At 44.2% G+C, this 20,767-nt stretch overlaps 1 protein-coding gene across 1 annotated transcript in view; it reads left to right on the plus strand.

Annotated features, from left to right (window-relative positions):
- The first annotated feature begins 10,347 nt into the window (after positions 1 to 10,347).
- The window catches only part of SPINT1 (serine peptidase inhibitor, Kunitz type 1), a 109,797-nt gene continuing 99,377 nt past the window's right edge, over positions 10,348 to 20,767 (plus strand). Inside the window, exon 1 of the mRNA XM_073608902.1 lies at positions 10,348 to 12,401. Within this exon, the coding sequence (XP_073465003.1) occupies positions 12,005 to 12,401 (397 nt within the window). The 5' untranslated portion in view covers positions 10,348 to 12,004. The remainder of the gene's footprint in view (positions 12,402 to 20,767) is intronic.

Consider the following 20,767-nt stretch of genomic DNA (forward strand, 5'->3'; position numbering starts at 1 on the left):
CCACATAGATGCCCAATTAGATGTCCAAATATCCTTGAAAGGAACACCCTCGGCCCCTGAAACGGCACGGTTTTTATCAGAGAAATTATCAGACTTCATGGAGTACCAGCCAACATAATTTCGGATAGGGGAGTTCAATTTACCTCTCGTTTCTGGAGAGCGTTGTGCAGCTCCCTTGGCATCGAATTATCTTTTTCTTCTGCCTACCACCCTCAAACGAATGGGCAAACAGAGAGGACCAACCAGACTCTCGAGCAGTACCTCCTCTTTCTCTCAAGATGACTGGTTCTCCCTGTTGCCATTAGCCGAGTTTGCCTGTAACCATTCTACCCATTCTATTAAGCAAACCCCGTTCTTTGCCAACTATGGTTGTCACCCATCATTCCTGCCCAGCTCTGTTCCTGAATGTTCCGTACCAGCTGTTTTGGAGACTGTGGATTTTTCAGCACCAATAATAAATTGTTACAAGAAACTATGACCAGAGCACAAGGACTTAACAAAGAGACTTTTGATCAGAAGAGACGGGAAGAATTGATTCTGCAACCCGGAGACCAGGTATGGCTGTCTACAATTAACCTTAGGCTCACTTGCCCTTCAAAGAAATCGGGCCCCAAGTTTTTGGGTCCATTCTCTGTAAAGAGAAGAATCAATGAGGTGGCCTACGAATTGGAACTGCCAGAGTCACTTCGGGTACATCCCGTTTTTCATGTCTCTCTCCTAAAGCCTGCTGTTTCCAATCCTCTCCCAGGACAAGCCACGGCTCCTCCTGCTTCCATAGTACCCAATGGTGAGGAGGAGTTTGAAATAGAGGCAATAATGGATTGTAGGAAGAGAAGTAACTGTAAATAGGAAGTGGTTCTGGACAGCTGCACTCACTTATTCAAAAAATCAAATCAAAATCAAAGATACATGCCACAGCAGACGGGATCTGATGCATTTCGCACTAACAGTAGTGCTTACTCATAGCTGACAACTACAAAACAAAAGACTGAATAAATACTTTTTCTTGTTGAAACCCATGTGACTAGATAATTAGTTAATAAATAAATACTGTATGAATAGCTAATAACTGACGAACCAGTATTATGTAAACATGCTCTAAAGTGTATTCAAACATATTAAATTAAAAGAGTATTCAATTAAAGGAACTGAAACTTCTACATATGAACATTACTATAATACACTGGTAGAGTTCATTGTTATCCACCAGGTTTGTATGTGTGTACACTGTTCAAAACAAAATGAATATAAATGTCAATAGATATGTATGTGAAAAAAAAGGAAAAGTATACAAAAATTTGTGTGGACCAGTGTAAATGAAAGCATAAGTGGACAGGTATGTGTATATTACAAGATACCAGTGGGTATCAGCATACGTAAATATTTGTGCTCCTATGAAGAACTCATGTATTAACCTCTTTCTGCTTATGCATGAATATACCAACTTTTTAAATTCAATAATAATGGTCTAAAATAAAATAAATACATTAATAAAAAATATACATATATATGTATAAGGCAACCACTATATTAAAACCGCTTATGCTTGGTATCGTAATTCGATGACATAAATCATATAAACATATTGACATATAGACATATAAACAGTTAAAATCTGCACCAGAATCTACATGTGCACTAATGAAAACCTGAACCCACTCAGTTCTGTACACACGGAACTCATTTAAAACAATAAACGGACCATTTGACGAAAGTATACATATTGAGTAGCGTTAGTGTAGCTCTCAGAACCCTCCAAAGGACAGGGAAAAGATGTTCATGTAAAATTTAAATCCAAGTTCAAATCCAGATCCAAATTCGAATTTACAGCAGAACCCCTATTTTTAAACTTATTAATTTTGAAAAAACCAAAGCCTAAGCCTCGATAGATAGATATATCTCTATATCAATAGGTACCAAATCCCTAAAGGGATTAAGCCGCATATGAGTTACGTATGGAATAGAGACCGTCCTCATCTAGTAAAACCCGACCCTGTACTTAGGCAAACGAGCCTGAAATCAGTCGGCCAATCGTATCCAGAGAACAGCCTCAATTCCCATACACCATGCAAACACCTAACATGCAATGGTGACAAATAAATCTAGTTTTTAATGATACTGATGGTGTGTCCCTAACTAAAGGAATTAAACTGCATATGGGTGGCACAGTGGTGTAGTGGGTAGCACTCTCACCTAGCAGTAAGAAGGGTCGATGGTTTGAATCCCAACCACGACACTACCTGCCTGGAGTTTGCATATTCTCCCTGTGCCTACGTGGGTTTCCTCCGGGTACTCCGGTTTCCTCCCACACTCCAAAGACATGCTGGTAGGTTAATTGGATCCTGTCTAAAATTGTCCCTAGTATGTATGAATGTGAGTTAGGGACCTTAGTTTGTAAGCTCCTTCAGGGTAGGGACTGATGTGAATATACATGTATATGTAAAGCGCCGCGTAAATTGACAGCGCTATATAAGTACCTGAAATAAATAAAAAAATAAAATAAATATGTAGTAAATAATGGGTCATTCATAATAATGGGAAACATCCCATTTCGAAATTTAATCCTGACGGAATTCTCATATGCAAAGGGAAGATACAAAATACTTTGCGCTTGCAAAGCACTCTGAATCTATCTCCTCTTCTTTTAAGCATAACAATCTTCTCAATCCCCTGAATGTAAAGGCTGGATATGTCCTTGAAATGAACTAGGTTCCACTGTTTAGCTACATTGGTAGATCTATTCTTTTCAAGAGAAATAACCGTGTTCAGTACCTTATTAAATGGAAGGGGTATGGTTCCGAGGAGAACTCGTGGGAGCCGGAAGATAACATTCATTCTAAAAGTCTGATCCAATCTTTCAAGAAGTCCCACCCTGAAAAAATGGCCCGGTTAGGCATCCGGAGGCTGCCCCTTGGGGTGGGGTGGGGCAATGTCAGGAAAGGCTGGCTGGGAACAGTGGTTCCTCTCCTGTCTGTGTGCGTTTGCAGGCGCCAACCATAAAATGTCCATCCACAAACGGAAGTCTCCACAAGGGGATTAGAAGCTAAATCCAGCAGAAGAGAGAGAAGAGAGGCGCCTCTAAGTGTAGCAATATGGTTACATTTAATGAAAGTAAAACATTGAGCTACTCGCATGGTTGATGATTAAAACAGGCACATCTAAGTATGCAGGCATCCAGGGTAAAGCTGTCCACATAGACCATCCCCCGCATCACCGGCTCTCACCGCTGTCAGTCTGCAATCGTGACCGGGAAGACTACCCTGCAGTAGAGCGATCTGAAAGCGATGCTTGAAGCGCTAATGTAGTGCAGCGTGGAAGTGATGTGTCAGGAAAGGCTGGCTGGGAACAGTGGTTCCTCTCCTGTCCGTGCACGTTAGCGGGCGCCTGGGCGCATGCGGGAGCGCGTGCAAACGGTTACCGGCGCTAAGCGGGCTACTTAAAGACAGCTACTCCCCTCAGTCATTGCTGCCTGATCTACAGCGTTCCTGAGCCTTATCTGTTGACCTAATCTGATCTTGTGTATACCCGGCTTGACCTGTGACCTTCTCTGCCTTCCGCCTGCCTCTGACCTCCGGCTTGTCTACGACTCTGCATCTGCCTCATCCTCTGATCCATCCGTGCCTGCCTGTTACCGACCCGGCCTGTCCTGTGACTTCATCCCTGTCTCCTGCATTGGTTCCTGTACCTACCGTCTGTGTTTGACCCGGCTTGCCTGACCTTTCTGTGCACCTATACGCAAGTCCTACTTACCTGTTCCAGTGTGTGATCCCTGTTTCCAGCTGGTTCCTGTCTTCTGCCAAGTCTGCTGATCCGGCTAAAGCTCCTCTGGAAACTTCCTGATCCTCCTACAGGCTGTTGATTCTACCAGGTACTCGTGTTACCTGTGCAAGAGAGGTCTCCTTCTGCATTCCGGGCTCGACCATTAGGTACCTGACAGGATGTCATCGATGGTGGTGCGGAGGATGGTCTATGTGGACATCAACCATGTGAGTTGCTAAATGTTAAATGTAACCATATTGCTACACTTAGAGGCGCCTCTTTTCTCTTTTATACTCAGTTATGACTTGACGCCACTTGAATATGAAGATATCAAAATTTATGAAAAATGTTTGCTTGTCTTGCAAAATGCTCTCAAAGCAAGGTTTTACTGTAGGTAAAAAGCCGGGGGGCGGGGGGGGGGGGTGAAAACTTTTGCAAGGCACTGTATCAGAAAAGGAGACATTGTAAGGAGCATAGTGACCAGTGCCCTGTGTCTGTTCTATGAAATGAACACAGTGCTACAACCCCTGGCAAAAATTATGGAATCACCAGTCCCTGAGGATGTTCCTTCAGTTGTTTATTGTTGTAGAAAAAAAAGCAGATCACAGACATGGCCAAAAACTAAAGGCATTTCAAATGGCAACTTTCTGGCTTTAGGAAACACTAAAAGAAATCAAGAAAAATAATTGTGTTGGCCAGTAACAGTTAGATTTATAGAACAAGCACAGGGAATAAATTATGGAATCACTCAATTCTGAGGAAAAAATTATGGAATCACCCTGTAAATTTTCATTACAAACACTAACACCTGCATCAGATTAAATCTGCTTGTTAGTATGTAGGTAAATCATCACGCAGTGTTGCACAAGATGTTGGTTGTTCACAGTCGGCTGTGTCTAAAACATTGACCAAATACAAACAACATGGGAAGGTGGTTAAAGGCAAGCCTACTGGTAGACCAAGGAAGACATCAAAGCGTCAAGACAGAAAACTTAAAGGTGCCTTAAAAACAGAAAATGTACAACAAAACAAATAAGGAACAAATGGGAGGAAACTGGAGTCAACATCTGTGACCGAACTGTAAGAAACCGCCTAAAAGGAAATGGGATTTACATACAGAAAAGCTAAAAGAAAGCCATCTCTAACACCTAAACACAAAAAAACAAGGTTACAATGGGCTAAGGAAAGGCAATCGTGGACTGTGGATGATTGGATGAAAGTCATATTCAGTGATGAATCTCGAACCTGCATTGGGCAAGGTGATGATGCTGGAACTTTTGTTTGGTGCCGTTCCAATGAGATTTATGCAGACGACTGTCTGAAGAAAACATGCAAATTTCCACAGTCAATTATGATATGAGACTGCATGTCAAGTAAAGGCACTGGGGAGATGGCTGTCATTAAATCTTCAATAAATGCACAGGTTTACATTGAAATTTTGGACACTTTTCTTATCCCATCTATTGAAAGGATATTTGGGGATGATGAAATCATTTATCAAGATGATAATGCATCTTGCCATAGAGCAAAAACTGTGAAAAAATTCCTTGAAGAAAGACACATAAGGTCAATGTCATGGCCTGTAAACAGTCCGGATCTCAATCCAATTGAAAATCTGTGGCGGAAGTTAAAGAAAATGGTCCATGACAAGGCTCCAACCTGCAAAGATGATTTGGCAACAGCAGAGAAGGCTGGAGCCAGATTGATGAAGAGTACTGTTTATCACTCATTAAGTCAATGCCTCAGAGACTGCAAGCAGTTATAAAAGCCAGAGGAGGTGCAACAAAGTACTGGTGATGTGTTGCAGTGTTATTTTGTTTGTTTGTTTTTCATGATTCCATACTTTTTTCCTCAGAGTTGAGTGATTCCATAATTTATTCCCTGTGCTTGTTCTATAAATCTAACTGTTACTGGCCACCACAATTATTTTTCTTGATTTCTTTTAGTGTTTCTTAAAGCCAGAAAGTTGCCATTTGAAATGCCTTTAGTTTTTGGCCATGCCTGTGATCTGCTTTTTTTCTACAACAATAAACAACTGAAGGAACATCCTCAGGGACTGATGATTTCATAATTTTTGCCAGGGGTTGTATATGTAGAGAGCATACCTGTGTACAGTACATAGGAGAGGGAGACTGACAACTCCCCCACATCTAAAGTGACTCTGATATGTCCCCAGAGTCTCCTTTATTGTACATACGAATCATCCCTTTGCCACCAATCCCACCTCCCCACCACCATCCTTCTCCCACTGATGTTATCCCTATCCCCCCCATCCCCTGTACTCCTATACAATCCCATCATTCCAATCCCCTGTACTCCTATACAATCCCATCATCCCAATCCCCTGTACTCCTATACAATCCCATCATACCCATCTCCTGTACTCCTATACAATATCATCATCCCCATCCCCTGTACAATCCCATCATCCACATCCCCTGTACTCCTATACCATCCCATCATCCCCTATACTCCTATACAATCCCATCATCCCCATCCCCTGTCCTCCTATACAATCCAATCATGCCCATCACTCCTATACAGTTACATCATCCCCACCCCCTGTACACCTATACAGTCCCGTCATCCCCACCCCCTTTATTCCTATGCAGTCCCGTCATCCCCATCCCCTGTACTCCTATACAGTCCAGTCATCCCCATCCCCTGTACTCCTATACAGTCCCGTCATCCCCATCCCCTGTACTCCTATACAGTCCCGTCATCCCCATCCCCTGTACTCCTATACAGTCCCGTCATCCCCATCCCCTGTACTCCTATACAGTCCCGTCATCCCCATCCCCTGTACTCTTATACAGTCCCGTCATCCCCATCCCCTGTACTACAGTCCTGTCATCTCCAGTACGCCTATAGAGTCCTGTCATCTCCATCACTCCTATACAGTCCCGTCATCCCCATCCCCTGTACTCCTATACAGTCCCGTCATCCCCATCCCCTGTACTCCTATACAGTCCCGTCATCCCCATCCCCTGTACTCCTATACAGTCCCGTCATCCCCATCCCCTGTACTCCTATACAGTCCCGTCATCCCCATCCCCTGTACTCCTATACAGTCCCGTCATCCCCATCCCCTGTACTCTTATACAGTCCCGTCATCCCCATCCCCTGTACTACAGTCCTGTCATCTCCAGTACGCCTATAGAGTCCTGTCATCTCCATCACTCCTATACAGTCCCGTCATCCCCATCCCCAGTACGCCTATAGAGTCCCATCACCCCAATCCCCTGTACTCCTACACAGTCCCGTCAGCCCATCCCTGTACTCCTATACAGTCCCATCATCCCCATCATGCCTATAGAGTCCCATCATCCCCATCCCCTGTACTCTTTTATAGAGCCCCATCATCCCCTGCACTTCTATACAGTCCCGTCATCCCCACCCCCATTACTCCTATACAGTCCAGTCATTCCCATCCCCTGTACTCCTATACAATACCTTCATCCCCATCCCCTGCAATCCTAGCAGTGTGAAAGTAGCATATGTACATGGAAAGCTCCATGATCTCAATCACGGCGAACAATCTGAATAGCCAGCAAAAAACAATGAAATCACAATATTAGCTCTAATTGTTTTACAGTGAATGCAGGCAATGCTGACAAAAGCTAGTGTTGTATTTTACTTTAAAAATGTATTCTTTGCATTATAATTTTAGCAGGAAAGTAGAATATAATACACTGTACAGAGCACTAGCTCTGACTTCTACACTCACTAATGCCTGCTGCTTTCCTGAATGTGTTTTTAGATCGTTCTGTCTACAACACGGAGGAGGGAAAGGGGAGAGGGGAGGAGAGCAGCTCTGTGTGTTGTGTGAATTCTCGGGAACAAGCAGAGAGCCAACATCAATCAAGATGACAGGCAGGGGGTAGATCCAGACTCCCCATTGTCGGTATGAGTTTCAAGAAAGTCTGTAGACCCTCCCACAGGTAAATAACTATTTTAACAGCTTCTGACTTTTAATAATCGGACATTTACCTGTCCTGGAGTCCAGCGATGTCGGTGCCGCAGCTGATGTTTCCATCAACTGTCGGGTGAATGCCGTTTCCATTGCGAGAAAGGGAACCCGGGGAGCCTTACGGATTCATGCCAGGAACCCTACTGCGCATGCGCGAGGCTCCACTCCTCTCTCCTACTGGCCAGGCAGCTGGGAAGGGGGAGGGAGGAGAAGGAAGCCCGGGCGGTGACATCAATACCGGCGGCTGAGTCTCCCTGAAGTGGGAACAGGATACCTGTGAAAGACAGGTATCCTGCTCCCCCCCCCCCCCCCGGAAGGTGCCAAATGTGGCACCTGAGGGGGAAGGAGAATTGAATTGAGATCTGTGGAATTTGGAGGCCAAGACAACACCTTGAACTTGTGTTCCTCTAGCCATTTTTGCAATGAGGCAGGTCAACATCCGGGATTTCTGTTTCCATGAAATGGTGTACTTGGTCAGCAACGATGTTTAGGAAGGTGATATTTGTCAATAACATCCACATGAATGGCTGGACCCAAGGTTTCCCAGCAGAACATTAACGAAAGCATCACATTGCCTCTGCCACCTTGTCCTTCTTCTCATAGTGCATACTGGAGCCTCTTCCTCAAGTAAGCAATACAGACACGCACCTGGCCATCTACACGGTGTAAAAGAAAACGTGATTCATCAGACCAAGCCACCTTCTTCTATTGGTCCAGTTCTGATGCTTACATGCCCATTGTAGGCACTTTTGGCTATGCGCCTGGGTCAGCAGTGGCACCCTAACCAGTCTGCGGCTACATAGCTCCATACACAACAGACTGCAATGCTCATTGTTTCTGCCTTTAACACATCAACTTCAGGGATAACGTGTACTTGCTGCCTGATATATCCCACTGACCTCCAGATACCATTGTAACAAGATAATCAATGTTATTTACTTAACCTGTAAATGGTCATAAGGTTATGATTGGTGTGTATATTATACAGGATTTATATAGCGCCAACAATTTGCGCAATGCTTTATATCGGGGAAGACAGTACAATTACAATACAATTCAATACAGGAAGGATCAGAGGGCCCTGCTCGTTAGAGCTTACAATCTAGAAGGGAGGGTCAAGTGGAACAAAGGGTAGTAGCTGTGGGGGATGATCAGATGGACAAAATGAAAATACAGTTGTTAGGTGTGGGTAGGATAGGCTTCTTTGAAGAGGAGGGTTTTCAGGGATCGTTTAAAAGCCAATAGAGTGGGAGATAGGCGGACAGATTGGTGTAAGAAGTTCCATAAGCTTGGAGAGGCTCTGGAAGAGTACTGGAGAGCAGCATGGGAGGAAGAGATGAGCAGGAGGTCTTGCTAGAGAGCAGGAGGTCTTGAGAAGAACGAAGAGAATGATTATGTTGGTATTTTGAGACTAAGTCAGTGATGTAGCTGGGGGCAGAATTGTGGATTGCTTTGTAGGTAGTTAGTATTTTGAATTTAATTCTTTGGGTGAGTGGAAGCCAGTGGAGAGATTGACAGAAAGAAGTAGCAGAGACAGAGCGGTTGGTAAGGTGGCAGTAGCATTCATGATGGACTGAAGGGGGGATATACATACACTATATTACCAAAACATGAACATTAATGGCATTCCAGTCTTACTTTGTAGGGTTCAATGTTGCGTTGGCCCACCCTTTGCAGCTATAACACCTTCAGTTCTTCTGGGAAGGTTGTCCACAAGGTTTAGGAGTGTGTCTATGGGAATGTTTGACCGTTCCTCCAGAAGCGCATTTGTGAGGTCAGGCACAGATGCTGGATGAGAGGCTCTGGCTCGCAGTCAATTCATCCCAATGGTGTTCTATCAGGTTGAGGTAATCCGTGTCTTTATGGACCTTGTTTGTGCAGTGGTATGCAGTCATGTTGGAACAGGAAGGGGCCAGCCTCAAACTGTTCCCACAAAGTTGGAAGCATGAAATTGTCCAAAATGTCTTGGTGTGCTGATACCTTAAGAGTTCCCTTCACTGGAACTAAGGGGCCAAGCCCAACCCCTGAAAAACAACATTCCTATAGACACACTACCAAACTTTGTGGACAGCCTTCCCAGAAGAGTTGAAGCTGTTATAGCTGCAAAGGGTGGGCCAACTCAATATTGAACCTTACAGACTAAGACTGGGATGTCATCAAAGTTCATGTGTGTGCAAAGACAGGTGTCCCAAAACTTTTGGCAATATAGTGTGTGCCATTTTATATATATATATATATATATATATATATATATATATATATATATATATATATATATATAGATAGACACACACATACATTATATATATATACACATACACACACACACACACTATAGATGTGTGTATGGGTTCATTTTACCTTCCTTTTCCTCTCCTACCCTCATATTTTCTGCATTTTTTAGATTTTGGTTAAAGCCCGGTGATGTTAGCAGTATTTGTCCCATAACTCCACCTAAGACTGAATTCATCCACAGAAGCCACTTTCTTCCATTCACACCCGCCTTTCACCGTCTTCCATTCCTCCTGCATCTGTCTTTCTGTGTAGCAGCTGTAGAGATGTAAATATTGTCATTTGGTGGATAAACAGGAAGAGATCTGAAACAAAGTATAAACCGTCCTTGTCTCAACAACACAAGGAGGGAGCAGTGTATACAGGACGGGGACGAGGAGTGCGAGGTGAGGAGGGAGCAGTGTATACAGGACGAGGAGTGTGAGGTGACGAGGAGTGTGAGGTGAGGAGGGAGCAGTGTATACAGGACGGGGACGAGGAGTGTGAGGTGAGGAGGGAGCAGTGTATACAGGACGAGGAGTGTGAGGTGAGGAGGGAGCAGTGTATACAGGACGGGGACGAGGAGTGCGAGGTGAGGAGGGAGCAGTGTATACAGGACGAGGAGTGTGAGGTGAGGAGGGAGCAGTGTATACAGGACGGGGACGAGGAGTGCGAGGTGAGGAGGGAGCAGTGTATACAGGACGAGGAGTGTGAGGTGAGGAGGGAGCAGTGTATACAGGACGGGGACGAGGAGTGTGAGGTGAGGAGGGAGCAGTGTATACAGGACGGGGACGAGGAGTGTGAGGTGAGGAGGGAGCAGTGTATACAGGACGGGGACGAGGAGTGTGAGGTGGGGAGGGGTGTCTGCAGTCCGCACTGTCAGCCTGGGCTCCTCATTACTACACAATGATGTCTGTGACGGAGCCAGAGCCGGATGGTTCCAGCCAGTTCCTCCTCAGGACTCTACGTCATCCATCTCTCAGGTGACAGCTCTGTGTACAAGTGAAAGAGCTTAGTCAACTGACCGTTCTCCTCCACACCTTCCTCTCCTCTGTGACTCAAGTCTGGGCTGGGGCTGGGGGAGGGGGGATCAGGTGTTCCATTTCACTTCCTCCCGCTCCGGGCTCCTCCTTGGCCAGCAGCTCCAGGTGGTTGCCGCACCTGGCTGGTGGTTGAAGGGTTAAAGGTGGTTCGGGAACACCCATTTTAGTTTCATCTGAAACCTGCGGAGGACTGAGAGGGACTGCTGACTCCGGGATCTGTCCGGGGACAAGAGGAGAGGAATCCCGGATCTGGAAAGGACCACCAGTGATCGAAGAGTCCTTCACAGAGGAGAACCAGGGCCAACAAAGGGCCCATCCCATGAGAACCAATGGACACATCTACCTTATCCATAGAGATTTGGAATTATTGCTGAAGTGCTGAGTACTAGAGATAAGTGTACGAGTAGGGGGGCAGAACCTCTCACATCTCTATGGTCTCTGAAGCTGTTGTTGACGTTCTTTTTGGTGTGTCTTTGTTATGAAGATGGGACCGAGGCTCAGGGACCCTCAGTAGAGGAATTGAGCTACAGGGATCGGGAAGCAGTGCCCCTTTGTAGGGATCAGGGCACAGAGACCCTCTGTAAAGTGACACCAGGGCTTAGTGCTCCTCTGTAGGGATCAGGACACAGAGACGATCTGTAAAGTGATCAGGACACAGGGCTCCTCCTATAGGAATCAGGGCTTGGTGCTCCTCTATAGGGGGATCAGGACACAAGGCTCCTCCTATAGAGTTTAGGGCATCTCTATAGGGATACATCCACTGTAGGGATTGGGGCACAGGGATCCTCTATAGCAATCAAGGTGTAGGGATCCTCTTTAGGGACCAGCGCTTAGAGCTTCTCTGTTGGGTGATAGGGACACAGGGATTAGAACACAGGGATCCTCTGTAGGGATCACTGGACTCAGAAGGAATTCATAGACAGCTATCACTAGTGTTGAAAGAAAGACTTCTAGCAGGAGAATGTACAGCTTGTGCCTCCTTGCTGCTCTCCTAGGAGCTCTACAAGTGGGACTATCTGAGTTACATGGCCAGGCCTGCCTGGATAGTTTCACCAAGGGCAAGTCTAACTTTGTGCTGGAACTCAATGACTCTGTGAGCAGTGGGGCTACATTCCTTTCCTCCCCCAACCTGGATAGGGCCAGGGACTGTATAGAAGCTTGCTGTAGGGTCCCTGGTTGTAACCTGGCTTTGGTGGAGATGGCACCAGACCATGATGACCTCATTCACTCTTGTTTCCTGCTGAACTGCATCTACAAGCAGGAGTTTGTCTGCAAGCTGGCCAGGAAGGAGGGATTTCTCAGTTACGTGCTATTAGACGTCAGCAGCAAGTATTTACAGCGATGGGAAGTGATTGAAGGTGAGTGGTTACTTTATTGTATCCAATGTGGAAGCATTGTTCTTATTCTAGTTCTGGGTCCTCCTATGGTTTGATTCTTTCACAACGATAAACCGCCACCCATTTAATTCCCTATTCCCTAAATCCGCGGCCTCCAAACTTCTCGGTACAAAGGCCACATTTCATATTTTACTTATGCTCCCAGGCTGAAAAAAAAATCCGTTTTAAAAACGAATCAAATGTAAATGAATATCTTGGAGGTTTTTTTGTTTTTTGTTTTTTTTACAGAGAAAAAACTTTAGTAAACAAAGCAAATTCCAAATAAACTTGCGCACATCAGGGCATGTTCACAGCAGAACGTGGTGTGGGAAATCCGCATTCCCACACCATATTCAAAATGCACAGAATGTGCGATCTTCTGCGGGTGTCAGTGTATTCCTAAGGACACTCCAAATGCAGATTGTAAACGCACTACATTTGCCTGCACCACATTGCGTGGTACTGCAGTACTATGTAATTTGGTGCAGTGGGTTTTTGAAAAGTAGTATTTATTTCAGCTCATTCAAATGAGTGGGCTGAAAATTACACTGCACTGGGTGGCTAAGGAATTGCATAGAAATATGGACCACGTTCCTGTGCGATTCAAGTGTGAACCGGCCCTCAGAGCTCCAATATATCAGAGTCCCCATCGGATCCCCCTTACATCGGAGTGTCCCCATCAAAGTGCCCCTATATCTGAGTCCCTATCAAAGCCCCCCTTATTTCAGAGGGACTGATAAAATCTTACAGTAGGCCGGATTTGGTTTGGAGACTGCTCTAAATAAATAAATCTTGTTTGGGGCAGAAATATCCACTTTAGGGCTGAATGCACACAGGTGTAATAAAATAATTACATTTATGCTGGATCTTTCTGCTTGGAGTTGGCAGAAAAATCCAGCACAAAAATGCTCGGTCTGATGAGTACACGCAGTCATTTGCCGAATTTCATTCTAGTGGCTAGAATATTCATTTGTTCTAGGCTGAAAGTACGCACAAGTTATGCCAGTGTGCTTCTCTCTGAATGCAGGTTTTTTCTGCCTCCTAAACTCTGCTCTAAAAAACAAATCTATTATGTCACAATGTGCATGGACACGTTGGCTAATATAGAGCTGTGTTCAGAGGCATAAAGAAAAGTGTCTCTAAGGCCCCATGTACACGGGACGCTGCTAAACACACGTTCAGAGGCAGTTGGACGCTTTTTGTTCAACTGTCCCTGAACTCATTCAATGTTATCCTATGTGACCATGTACACTGTCTCGTTTATTGACGTTATTTTGCAGTTGCGTTTAACAGCGTTTCTTTAGAAGCAAAAAAATGGGTTCAGACGCAGGAGATTTCCACGTTTCAGACGCTAAACGCGGTCCCGGAGTTTAGCTGCGTTTGCGTTTATAAGCGCTTTTAAAGGTGCGCTATTTTTTTTACATTAAAAATCTCAAAAATGATGGCAAATGATGAAAAACTATTAAAGAATATTTTTAAAAAATTGTAATTACTTGCAATGATTCATAGACCATTTATATACCCTAATTAGCCCTTGATCCAATCCAATACCCCACTAGCATTGCTGTTATCAGAAGTATAATTGTAATTTGACCCATATGTTAGATTTGAGCAAGCAACTTGTGGCAGGTGATGTGGCAAATGACAATCCGCAACTTGTGGCAGTTGACGTGGCAAATGGACAATCCACAACTTGTGGCAGGTGACAGGGCAAATGACAATCCACAACTTGTGGCAGGTGACGTGGCAAGTGGACAATCCACAACTTGTGGCAGGTGACGTGGCAAGTGGACAATCCACAACTTGTGACAGGTGACGTGGCAAGTGGACAATCCACAACTTGTGACAGGGCAAATGACAATCTGCAACTTGTGGCAGGTGACGTGGCACGTGGACATTCCACAACTTGCTGCAGGTGACATGCAAGTGGACAATCCACAACTTGTGGCAAATGACAATCCGCAACTTAAAGGTACACTAATTTTTGACCTGAAAAGACCAAAAAGATGAAAACAATGGGAAAAACATTTTAAAAAATCGTTAAAAATGTTTTATTTACTTGCGATGATTCATAGACCATATATAGCCCTTGATGCAATACACCACTAGCATTGCTGTATCCAAATTATGCTAGTTATTGGATCCATTGCAAGAAAAAGCACAGAAATAGAGGCAAATACAAGTAGACAACTGCTCTGTTTGCTGCTGCTACTCACTCTGGTCAAAATGGCTGAAATAGTTAACTAACAAAGTTTTTGAGCTTGGGGAGGGTCTTAAATGCTTCTAGACGCAAACGCGGTTAAATGCTTCATGCAAACGCGGCTAAACAGGCGTTTTAAACTCCGGTTTCAAGGTGTCAAAAAAATTTGTTCAGAGGACTTTGCCTCAGCGTCCTGTGTACATATGGGGCCTAAAAGGGGTGTGTGTGTTTGCCCATGTATGAGACCTGACAAGTGTACAGAATGGATCTCTCCCTGGTTATCACTCCACCTTTGAGACTGAATAGGTGTCCATGATACCTTCCTTCTGTTTACACTTCCTCTCATATCTTCTGAACTTTTTTTTTTTTTAAATTGGAGTTAAAGTCCAGCAACTGTATATGTATTTGTCCCATAACTCCACCAAGAACTGAACTCCTCCGTTAGGGGTGTCAAACTGGTGGAACTGTTGTGGAACTACAAGTCCCATCACGCCTCAGCATGTGGGAGTCATGCTTGTAACTGTCAGACTTGCAACAGCTGGAGGGCTGCCAGTTTGATACCTGTGCGTCTATTCACGCAAGGGCCACCTTAACTTTCACTTAACACTTCACCCTAACTCCTATTTTATTTTATTTTTTTTCTCCTGAATTTCTAAAATCTTATATGAATTGAAATGTGTCAACAAGGTTAAAATCGTCTCTAAATCAGCAGCCAATCTCACCCCCCCCCCCCCCCCCCCCCCCCCTCTTCTTTTTTTTTTTTTTTTTTTTTTTTATTGGTTACTAATAGGAGTAATTTATATCTATATCTGCATGGAATTCTGCAGGGGTTAATGTTTGCACTTAGTTTCTCTTCCGGAATTTTCTTGCACAAGGTTAGACCCTCTCCAGTGTTTGTGTCCTATCCAATGTCCCCAGACTGGAATTCATCATTGTTGTATATACTAAAAGTGCAGTGATCTATTATATGGCCAAAAGTATGTGGTCACCTGACCATCAAATTTACATTATATGGCCAAAAGTAAATTAACCCCCCCTCTCCAAATGATGAGTTATGGAGTTTCTACTGAGTGGGATGGTTGATGCTACAAACAGTTTTTAGATCCATATATATTTGGACACAGGTACAGTTTTCATACAGTACTTTTGGCTCAGTATGCCACCAGTATAAAGTTAAAATGAAACCATCCAAATGAATTTGAAATGCAGACTTTCAGCTTTTATTCAAGGAGTTAAACATAAATATCAAGTACAAATTTTAGGAACTGCAACCATTTTTATACATAGCCCCCCCCCCCCTATTTTCAGGGGCTCAAATGTAATTGGACAAATGAATATAATCATAAATAAAATGTTCAATTTTAATATTTTGTTGAGAATCCTTTACTGGCAATGACTGCCTGAAGTCTGGAACCCATGGACATTACCGAACACTGGTTTTCCTCCTTTCTGATGCTTTGCCAGGCTCTAACTGCAGCTGTCTTCAGTTGTTCTTTGTTTGTGAGTCTTTCTGTCTGTTAGGTTTGCCTTTAAGTTAAATGCCTGCTCAATTGGGTTGAAATCAGGTGATTAACTCGGCCATTGCAGAATATTCCACTTCTTTTCCCTCAATAGCTCCTGGGTTGCTTTTGCAGTGCGTTTTGGATCATTGTCAGTTAATACTGTGAAGCACGTTCAATCAACCTTGTTGCATTTGGCTGAATCTGGAATGACAGTATCTCTCCTAAACACTGCAGAATTCATCCGGCTGCTTGTGTCACATCATCAATAAACGCCAATGACCCAGTGCCACTGGAAGCCATGCATGCCCATGCCATCACACTGCCTCCACCATCTTTTACAGACGTGTGCTTTGGATCATGAGCTGCTCCAAACCTTCTCCACACATTTTTTTTGTATTTTTTTTTTTTTTTCTTGCCGTCATTCCTGCTTTTCCAGAACTGGCCTGGCTTTTTTTAGATTTTTTTTTGGCAAAGTCTAATCCGGCTTTTCTATTCTTAAAGCGGAGTTCCAGCCGTTTCTGTGTTTTATTAAAGGCAGCAGCTACAAAGTGTAGCTGCTGACTTTTAATAAACACACACTCACCTGTCCCACAATCCAGCGATGCGGCCGTCCGAAGCCTCCGTTCTCTCCCTCGCCTCTCTGTGGCGCTGGCATTACTACTGTGGGCACCCGGCTGTGACTGCTTGTGGATTCACAGCTAGGTGTGCACTGCGCATTTGCGAGTCGCACTGCATGTCCTGAATGGCTGGGCAATCTTGTGGGACCTGTGATTTGTCCCAGAAGATTGAAGGGAGGGGCAGCCTGAGTGGAAGTGGGAGCTGGGTACCTTTTTAAAAGTAGTCAAAACTAGTTACCCGCTCACCCCCCCCCCCCTCCCGGTGGCATGTCAGGGGGTCAGGAGTCTTTAAAGCGGAATTTCCACTTTTCGGTGGAACTCAGCTTTAGGGCTTATGAATGGTTTGCACCTTGTGGTGAAGCCTCTTTATTTTCTCTCGTGAAGTCTTCTCTTGATTGTAGACTTTGACAATGATATGCCCACCTCCTGGAGCGTGTCCTTCACTTGTCTGGAATGGATGTTGTGAATGGGTTTTTCTTTACCATAGAGACCTGTGATCATCCACCACTGTTGTCTTCCGTGGACATCCAGGCCTTATGTTGCTGAGCTCACCAGTGCAGTCTTTTTTTTTTTTTTCCTCAGAATGTACCAAACTGTTGATTTGGTAAAGAAATAGGCAAGGTGGGGAGAAGTTGGGAGTGGGACATTTGATCACATCCATGGGGGGTGGAGCACTCCATATTGTCTATGTGGAAGCAGGGGTACACTCCACATTAATGTCCAGGGGGGGGGGGGGGGGGGGGGGATTCCATTATCATTTTAATGCCCATGGGGAAACGAGGGGAAATTTCACTAACTAACTCATTCAGAGTAGCCTACTCCACCTCCACCAAGAAACTGTACCCGATTCACCTCCATTAGATCATCTCCAGCCGCTATTACCTTTTTCTACCACCTTCCCCTCTGTTTAGATTGAAAGCTCCATGAGCAGGGCCCTCTTATCACTTCTGTATTGTGCTTTATTGTAATTGTACTATCCCCTTTACATTGTAAAGCGCTGCGTAAACTGTTGGCGCTATATAAATCTTGTATAATACATTGTATGCAGTACATGTTGGAATGCCTTTAAGGCCTCATGCACACAAGACGCTGTTAAACTCGCGTTCGGAGGCAGTTGGACATTTTTTTTCAACTGCCCCTGAACCCATTCAATGTTATCCTATGTGTCCATGTACACAGTCTCGTTTTTTGGCGTTTTTAGGCAGTTGCGTTTTAACCTCGTTTTTCCAGAAGCAAAAAAATGGGTTCAGATGCAAAAGTTTTCCACGTTTCAGACGCTAAACGCGGCTAAATGCCGGTATCGCGTTTAGCCACGTTTGCGTTTAAGTGTTTTTAAAGGAACATTTTACTACCCGACTTTGGGGCCCCATATCTCGGGGCCACTTGGTGCTAGGAATGCCAAATTTGGATATGTTATAGTGTTAGCACACCAAATTTGGGGTTCCTAGCACCAAGTGGCCCCGAGATATGGGGGCCCCAAAGTCAGGTCGCAAAATGTCAAGCACTTTTCTGCAGCAGAATGCCACTTGGTGCTAGGGACCACAAATTTGGATATGTTATAGTGTTGGTGCTAGGAACCCCACATTTGGTGTGCTAACACTATAACATATCCAAATTTGTGGTCCCTAGCACCAAGTGGCCCCGAGATACAGGGGCTCCAAAGTCGGGTCGCAAAATGTCAAGCACTTCTGCAGCAGAGAATTACATTTTCCGACCTGACTTTGAGGTTCCATATCTCAGGGCCACTTGGTGCTAGGACTCCCAAATTTGGATATGTTATAGTATTAGCACACCAAATGTGGGGTTCCTAGCACCAAGTGGCCCCCCAAAGTCGGGTCACAAAATGTCATTCTCTGCTGCAGAAAAGTGACATTTTGCGACCCGACTTTGAGGCCCCCATATCTCGGGGCCACTTGGTGCTAGGAACCCCAAATTGGTGTGCTAGCACTAACACTATAACATATCCAAATTTGGGATTCCTAGCACCAAGTGGCCCAGAGATATGGGGCCCCAAAGTCAGGTCGGAAAATGTCATTCTGCATGCTGCAGAAGTGCTTGACATTTTGCGACTCGACTTTGGGGCCCCGTATCTCGGGGCCACTTGGTGCTAGGAACAAATTTGGATATGTTGTAGTGCTAGTTCCACTGTGTTGGCATACCAAATTTGGAGTTCCTAGCACCAAGTGGCACCGAGATATGGGGCCCCAAATTTGGGCTGCAAAATGTCATTCTCTGCAGACGCTTCTAGACGAAAACGCAGCTAAACGCGGCAAAACGGGCGTTTCTAAATGCCGGTTTCAGCTTTTAAAATCATGTGTTCAGCAGAGTTTGTACCGGCGTCTCGTGTGCATGAGGCCTAAAGCACACAGTATGTTGGATACACTAGGAGATCTCCGGAGAAACCAATAGCTGTGTAGATTTCGAATGTTTAAAAGGGTATAAATGTAAAAATATATCACTGAACGTTACAAGATGCACAATAAAAATCTGAGATTTTGAGACTGCTAATAAAAAAGGTTATAAAGATATGCAGAGAGGAAGAGTAACTGAAAGGCATAATAGACCCTGATACAATTGGGGCAGGAATGAAATACAATATAACATAACATTTTGTTTATAAAGGTATTTACAGATCTTTTAAATATATATTATTTGACTTTTTAAACTATAAATCTAGAAAGACACTGAAAATGCATAATTTCATATGTACGTTTTTATTTAGAGGTATGTTTTTTTTTTTGTTTTTTTGTTTTCGACATGAATGATTATAGAAAGTTTGTTTGTTTGTTTATTTATTTATTTATTTAAATTAAAAACAAAGTGTGGTTGGGGGGGGGGGGTTGTCCTTTTTAGAATTGCATTTTTATCTGATTGCACGTCATTTATTCTGCCCCTCCTGATGTAGAACTAGTCAATTGCCCCATTCTGAACACATACCATGATCTGTAAGTGTGACTGGTAGAAATGTGATCTGTACACCATCATGCACTATATTGCCAAAAGTATTGGGACACCTGCCTTTACACGCACAATAACTTTAATGGCATCCCAGCCTTAGTCTGTAGGGTTCAATATGGAGTTGACCCACCCTTTGCAGTTATAACCACTTCAACTCTTCTGGGAAGGTTGTACACAAGGTTTAGGAGTGTGTCTATGGGAATGTTTGATCATCCTTCCAGAAGTGCATTTGTGAGGTCAGGTACTGATGCTAGACGAGAGAGCCTGGCTCGCAGTCTCTGCTCTAATTCATCCCAAAGTTGTTACATCTGTTTGAGGTCAGGACTCTGTGCAGGCAAGTCAAGTTCCTCTACCCAAAACTTGCTCATCCATGTCTTTATGGACCTTGTTTTGTGTGCTGTTTCCACAAAGTTGTAATATAGTGTGGAGGAACTTGACTGGCCTGTACAGGATCCTGTCTTCAACCCAATAGAACACCTTTGGGATGAATTTGAGTGGAGACAGCCAGCCAGGCCTTCTCGTCCAACATCAGTGCCTGACCTCACAAATGTGCTTCTGAAGGAATGGTCAAACATTCCCATAGACATGATCCTAAACCTTGTGGACAGCCTTCCCCGAAGAGTTAAAGCTATTATAGCTGCAAAGGGTGGGCCAACTTAATATTGAACCCTCCGCACTAAGATGCCATTAAAGTTCATGTGCGTGTAAAGGCAGGTGTCCGAATACTTTTGGCAATATAGTGTATCTCAGACCTAAGTTTTTATTAATGATGAAGATCTCAGAAGGGTAGGGGATAAAGAAGTGTCTTTGGGAATGCTGTTTATTTGGTCTGCATATCTTCATACTGTATGTGCGTGCCACTGTTTACCTTTCATAATTTTAAAGCCAACCTCAGGTAGCTCTGATTTTCATGTAGGTAAAGTGGGGAAGTGCTGGCGCCTCTGTCAGATTTTAATTTCTGTCCCTTTTTCATGAAATGTCCCCTCACTTGGGTCTCTGCATCTTAAAAAGTTAACTCCACTGCTAGAGTGGACACATATATCCTTGCCTCTCCAGTGGCCGTTTTTTGTT

Source organism: Aquarana catesbeiana, linkage group LG13 (genome assembly GCF_042186555.1).
Source record: "Aquarana catesbeiana isolate 2022-GZ linkage group LG13, ASM4218655v1, whole genome shotgun sequence".
Lineage (NCBI taxonomy): Eukaryota > Metazoa > Chordata > Amphibia > Anura > Ranidae > Aquarana > Aquarana catesbeiana.